General features: G+C 37.4%; 1 protein-coding gene across 1 annotated transcript; it reads left to right on the forward strand.

Annotated features, from left to right (window-relative positions):
• The first annotated feature begins 315 nt into the window (after positions 1-315).
• On the forward strand, positions 316-6,088 carry LOC109240405 (polyadenylate-binding protein RBP47C-like). The gene is made up of 6 exons (XM_019407038.1): positions 316-939; positions 2,936-3,416; positions 4,755-4,819; positions 4,898-5,028; positions 5,125-5,221; positions 5,704-6,088. Exons 1-6 carry the CDS (start codon positions 610-612, stop codon positions 5,866-5,868), a joined length of 1,269 nt encoding a protein of 422 aa, XP_019262583.1. The 5' UTR covers positions 316-609; the 3' UTR covers positions 5,869-6,088.
• Positions 6,089-7,128: the final 1,040 nt, after the last annotated feature.

Below are 7,128 nucleotides of genomic sequence, written 5' to 3' on the forward strand. Positions count from 1 at the left end.
GTATTTTGGTTAGTGCCTTGTTGGAATAAGGGATAACAATAGATTATTTTATTTCATATTTGGTTGAACAATTAATTTCGAATTAACTATTTTAAGATTAATTATATTATAACTGTGATATTATTTTTATAATATCTTCAATGCGATATAACAATTCCAGTACTACTAATCTCGGGATTACATACAAAAATGACAAAAGTCCTTTTCTGAAAGCTATAATGAACAAAATATACATCAATAAAAAATATATACATTAAATAATATAATTTTTATATTGTAATGTCCGGTGTAGCAACGACCCTAAATAGAACTAGGGATAACGAAAAACCACCTGTTAATCCAACGGCGCAGACAAATCATACGCGTCAGTGCAATTGTTCCCTGAATCCTCAGTCCTCATCTTCATATACATTTACATCCTCTCTTCTTCAGCCACCATCTCTTTTCTCTCTTCAATCTCCCATAAAGCTTCAGATTCACATTCATTTATATATACTTACAAATATATATATCTCTATCTAGATTAAACACAAAACATATATAGCTATACGATTTATTTTCTACAGATTTTGAGTAGCTGTAGAGAATATATAATACAGGTCTAAAATAATGGAAACAAACAACGGTCCTGAAACGCCGGAGAATAAACAGCCTTCACCCCCGCCGCAACAGGTGGTGAGTGAGGCGGAGGCGAATGTAGTGCCAGTGGTGACTCAGCAGCCATGGGTGGCGATGCAGTATCCGGCGGCGGCTATGGTAATGCAGCACCCACCTCACTACATACCCTATCACCCACACCACCACCACCACCCGCCGCAGCAACAGCAGCAGAATAAAGGTGGAGGATCCAACAATGAGAATCGTACGATTTGGGTCGGGGACCTTCATAATTGGATGGACGAGGATTATCTGCGCACCTGCTTTGCTTCCACCAATGAGGTTCATTATTTTTCACTGTTATAGTTATGTCAATATCGTACCTATATATACGTGGTTTTGATATGTAATGCATAGATTTGATAGTTACTTTTGTTTATAGACACGTGATTCGTGTTATCTATATACGTCTCTTGCTTAATTCATTTTTATGATTGATTAGAGATGTCAAGTACTTACTAAAAGGAAACACGTGCTCTGTTATTCTATTTCAGGACTGTATATATGGAAATGCTTTAATTATGTGCAAAAGTAGTTTCCTTTAGCTTGATCAGGAAGGTATAACAAAGAGATGCTTGTAGTGTAAGACGGTATTAAGACTCTAGATTTACCTGAGCACTCATGCTTGCAGACCCCAAATTCTCCTTAGATGTTTAAAAAAAAGGTCGTACAATTCAATGGCCTTGAAACTCCTTTCCCCCTTATAGTTATCAGATAGAATGAGTTTTGTTTCATGATTTTGCGACCTACCAAATAAGGGGTTGTTAAAAGAAAGTTCCCTTAATGAACAGCTATAGCCTTCTATAGAGGTTGCCACGTATTCTTAACTGGAGTTCAGACCTCAACCTCTTGATTTGGAGATAGGATCTAGTTTTCAAAATTTTCAAGGTTGCATTTCTCCCATTTATTTCCTACATGTGTCAGTCTACACATTGAAGTCTTGACAGTTAGGATATGGTACCTGCATGTTTAATCCTTTTTTTTTTGTTGTTCACGATATGCGGCTGCAACAATTCAAGATTTAAGGATCAGGAAAAGAACAAACAACTTACATTCAAATTTACAGTTTTGGTGCACAAATAACTCATGCACACTTGGCTGTCATCCTTCTGAAGTTCCAGGCGTTGAATGGTGATAAGCGCTTTTCAGTTCTTTGTTAGTCAACAAGTCTATCTCGTCCTCAGTGAAGAATTTTGAGCGCTGTGGCATTGCCTTTGCATTTTGCTATTTGTTATAACCTTTCTGATTGAGCATAGTTTGTTCTTGGACATAGCTGGACAAGAGCGCGCACACAATATTCTGCAGTTTGTCTAAGTGTAAAGTGGTAATTGTGGAATCTTTCATGTAAAATATCAGATGATACATCTTTTGAATATGGTCTGCAGACTTTATCTCAATTCTCAACTATTTAATCTTGCTAAAATTAATGAGAAGGTTATGATGGTATTGAAAACATCTGCTTGCTTTTCACTGAACAAGTTGTTTAATACTGGTTTTTACATCCATATGTTTTATTTCATGCAAAAGATTTTCCCATTCCCGTTGCAAACCTTTTCTCTGAAAACCAGGTTTAATGAGGAAACTTACAGGCGTAACAAAATTGTGTTAGAACTTCCATTTTTCATTTATGTTTTTTATGGTGTAGAAAAAATTGTATGAAAAATACCCAAAGTGGAGATATTGTGTAACTACTTAGAGACTTCAGAGAGAATCTTTCTGTGGCATTTTCTGCTTCACAACTTACCAGTACTCTCACCAAGAGCACTTTCTATGTTTATGTCAATAAGCAGGACTAATCATGCAAACCAAGTCGGCAAATAATGAATAAAGAGTTAACACTATGTAGACACCTCCTCACAAGCAATTGCGAGATATGCTTAACCTACGATGAAGCAAGCAGTGACTCTTAGACACATGTAAACCATTTTCTTATACTTAGTAGTGTCTTGAAGAGTCCCCAGGGCTTAGTTCAAGTGGCAACGGTTGAGGTGCTTATGATGTAGGTCACAGGTTCAAGCCCTGCGCCATGCGAACTAAACCTGATATTTAAGTGTAGAGGGTAGAGGGGCAGGGATATTCCCGAGTTTCGAAGGCTGCGTTTGGTCCTAAGGGTTTGACCCAGACGGATTTCTCGGTCAAGAAAAAAGTGGTGGCTTGAAGAAAGTGATATATGGCTTTTCCAAAACATACTTTCCTCAGAAAAAAGGGAGTAAACTTTTACAAGGAATACCTTCTTTTGCCACACAATTTGTTGCTAATAGATATCCTGTTCACGCAGGTTGCCTCCATCAAGATAATTCGCAATAAACACACTGGTTTTTTGGAGGGATATGGTTTTGTTGAATTCAACTCACATGCTGCTGCAGAGAAAGTTCTGCAAACATATTTTAGCATGACAATGCCTAATGCAGATCAACCTTTTCGTTTGAATTGGGCTTCATTTAGCACGGGTGACAAGAGATCAAACAATGGTTCTGGCCTTTCCATCTTTGTAGGAGATTTAGCTGCAGATGTTACAGATACCTTGCTACATGAAACCTTCGCTAAAAAATATCCTTCTGTTAAAGCTGCTAAAGTTGTCATAGATGCCAATACTGGTCGTTCAAGAGGGTATGGTTTTGTAAGGTTTGCAGACGATAATGAGAGGTCGCAAGCAATGACTGAAATGAATGGCGTGTATTGTTCAAGTAGGCCCATGCGAATTGGTGCAGCCACACCACGGAAATCATCTGGATACCTACAACACTATTCTTCACTAGGTAAGAACTGACCTTCTTCTAGGTCTCCTACGTGGCTTTGGTTCTGAATACCTTTTTGTCTCTGTTTGATTTGAACAAGTGAATTCTGAATTCTCTATTGGGTGGAAGGGAAAAAAGGAGATGTGATCCTACTTTCTTCTTATAGTTTTTCTTTTGGGACTCGTATTTAATGGTGAACTGGCTAACCAAGTCTGGTGCTGCTATTGTTTCCGCACTAGAAGCTATATTCATCTGCATCATTACCGCCCTTGAAGTGTAGTATTGACCTTTTTGGTTACCATGCTTATTTTAAGCAGTTTGTGCGCTATCACGGTATCCACTGCTCCCTTTTAAGAGGTCACTGAATTCGTTTTCCGTTCCTAGAGTTTTCTTGTGTATATCTACAAATGTTTGCTTGGCAAGGTGTCTTATTTTTATGCTTGGCTTTCAGTCATGTTCCTCCCTTGTTCTCTATTTCTGTATTGTTATTTAAATTCCTAACATGGAGTTGAAAGTCATACCATCTCTTTTTCGAAGTGACTTTAAAGTTATATGCATATGTGCTTGTTTGCATCCACAGTTTTCATTGAAGTGGGAATCTGTCATTTGAGCTATGAGAAGTCAATTCCAAAAAAGAGGGCAGGGAAGACATTAACCTCTTTCTCGCTCCAAAGAGAAAGAAAATATGGAAGTTATATTAGTGTCTATTCTAGTGGGATATTAGATCCTTGTTTTGTGTTTAGTACTGTCATTTGAGTTGTTAGAATACGTTGATTCTCTTATGTTGGACCACACTAGTATAGGGAATATGTTCAGGATAATATTAATATGTGGTACTCCTTCTATTTCAATTTATGTGAACCTATTTCCTTTTTGATCCGTTCCAAAAAGAATGACCCCTTTCTGAATTTGGTAACAATTTAGCTTAAACTTACAATTCTACCCTTAATGAGAAACTTTTTATAACCACACAAATACTCTGGGCCCCTTTTTGACTTGTTTAGGACCACAAATTCCAAAAGTCTTCATTTTTTCTTAAACTCTGTGCCCAGTCAAACAGGTTCACATAAATTGGAACGGAGGGAGTACTTAAAAGTGACAGTACAATGAGATTCATAATAGTAGTTAAAAATTGTATGGACCTAGCAAGTAACTGAATTCTATTTCCTTCCTTTTCTAATCATCTGTATTGATTTTCAGCTGCATTGCACTTATGATTTTCCTTGAACTGCAGTAAATATATGTTTCCTTGTTAATTTCAGATCATGGTTCATTTTTTGAAAGAACTTACACCAAATATTGTGGTAGTTAAGTCGCCAAATTTTGTTGTATTTAATACTTCCAAAATGGATTTGGTAGGTGGATACTCCAATAGCGCATCGCCACAAGGATCACAACCTGATGTAGATTCTACAAATACAACAGTTTGTTAACTAGTCTTTCGTTCCTCCCTTTGCTTTTCTATCTTTATAGTTCCTTTGACTAATCAATGATCATTGTAGATTTTTGTTGGAGGTCTTGACCCCAATGTTAGTGATGAGGATCTCAGACAGCCTTTCGCTCAGTATGGTGAAATAGCTTCTGTAAAGATACCAGTTGGGAAAGGATGTGGTTTTGTGCAGTTTGCAAAAAGGTAGGTTGTCGGTTGCGGTTGTCATTTGCCAAATTATTAACTTACTCTTAGGCTGTAAGTAGTTCAGTAACAAATGGATCTAATTTGTTGCGACAGAAACGATGCAGAAAAAGCGTTACAGAAGCTGAATGGAACTGCTATTGGCAAGCAAACAGTGCGCCTTTCGTGGGGACGAAATCCAGCTAATAAACAGGCAAAAATCTCTATTTTTCTCCCATCCCTTATTTCTCTTCTGCTATTACTTCTCTGATGTGTCTTTGGAAAAAGAATCAAAAGACAGGTCAGCGTTAGTTTATGACAAATCGAAAGTTCAATAGTTGGCATTTCTCATGTTTCAATAGTTATGCTAGTTTACAAGTTTACTCGACTTACAGCACATGCTTGCTAGACATGTGGATAGTTATTAACTTATTATATCTGCTTGAGTTTCACCAAGTAATATTGACAAAACACATGTTTTCAAGTTACGTATTACTGGTATTGGGCAGCAAGCTTCTCCTAGATTTTTCTTCTCCCTCCCCCTCTTCTAAGGAGGATGGAAAGCAAATTTGAATGTGATGTCTATGAGGAATGGAATTACATCTGGCACCAATTAAGCAGTTTCAAGCAAGGTGCTCCTAACATGTCCTGTATTTCTGCTTATGTTACTGACTCCAATGCTATGGGATTTTGCAGTCAAGAGCTGATTTTATGAAGCAGTGGACTGGACCATACTATGGGGGACATTTTTATAATGCTTATGGATATGCTTTTCCACCACCGCATGACCCTTCCATGTATGCTGCAGCTGCATACGGGGCTTATCCAATTTACGGGACTCACCAGCAACAAGTAAGCTGAAAGTCTGCTGCAGAGCCTTATGCTTAGTGGTGCATATGCTCAATCTGTTTGTTTCAAGATCGGGCATGTACAACATAATTAACCCCTCCAAGTGAGTGGAACTAAATTTTGACTTGAAACCTTAGTCACCTAGGGATTTGATTAAACATTTATTTGTTTGGACTTCACATGAAACTTCCTTTGATGAAATAAATGATCTTGCCTTGGTATGTTCAGTTTCCTTGAAAAATGTCTAACTATTTAGAGTAACTAAATAAGAGGTATGATGCATGCCAAAAGCACATACTTATGTTTCTATGTTATCTGAATCTGATTATCTAAGTGCAATGGCTATATTGTCCATTTGAGAACCATTCAGCCAGTGATCCTCAATAAAGGCGAAAGATCACTTGAGTGGTATTCTTTGAGGAGTAGTGAAGAATAGACAGATATTACTCCCTCTGTCCCAATTTATGTGGAGATTTTTGACTAGGTACGGGTTTAAGAAAAAAACGAAGACTAATCTATGTAGTGAATAATAATGCAAGAATTATTACACGGTGAATATAATGTAGAGAATGCAGGGAATAGTAATGATTGTTATGTGGATAGTGCCTAATCTAAGGGCATTTTGTCTTAACATACTCGTATTCACGTGTTGATAGTTGATCATGGCCAACTATGCCTCCTGAGAGGTCTAGTGGTCGTTGCAAATATAATCCGGTTTACAAGTCCAGAGTTAAATCTCACAGGGAATTAACCTACTAATCACAACCACTAGTTTCACAAGAATTCAAGTAATCAACCTTCAGAAATATTGAATAATGAGTTGGTTGTTTACTAACTAAAAGCAAGGTAATTTAAAAGCTGTAATTTTATTACTAAAAAAGCAAATGTTGTAGAGAAGATTGGAAAGGTCCAGGGTTACGATTTCCCCTCTCGCCGGAATCCTCCCCGCGACCACGTCCCTTATAAATTCGCCTAGATATTATCTACCGATCGTGAGCACTTTAGGTGTCGTAATTCTCTTCCGAGCAAATATAACAATTTACTAGACGTATTCTTCGGAACTACGCTAGCTGGCACTAGTTTATCGCTCACTAAGATCGCACCAAGGTTTCATTATTCCTAATCCCACCTTTAAATCTTCCATATTGATTCCTCATATACGTTAGAATTAATGTTGGTTAACAACTACCTAAATGTGTACCCTTTTCCAAGTAATACATACTAAATCGGCACAGTCAATTAAGGGCCCTTCAATCAACCACAATAATCACG

Source organism: Nicotiana attenuata, unplaced genomic scaffold (assembly GCF_001879085.1).
Source record: "Nicotiana attenuata strain UT unplaced genomic scaffold, NIATTr2, whole genome shotgun sequence".
Classification (NCBI taxonomy): Eukaryota; Viridiplantae; Streptophyta; class Magnoliopsida; order Solanales; family Solanaceae; genus Nicotiana; species Nicotiana attenuata.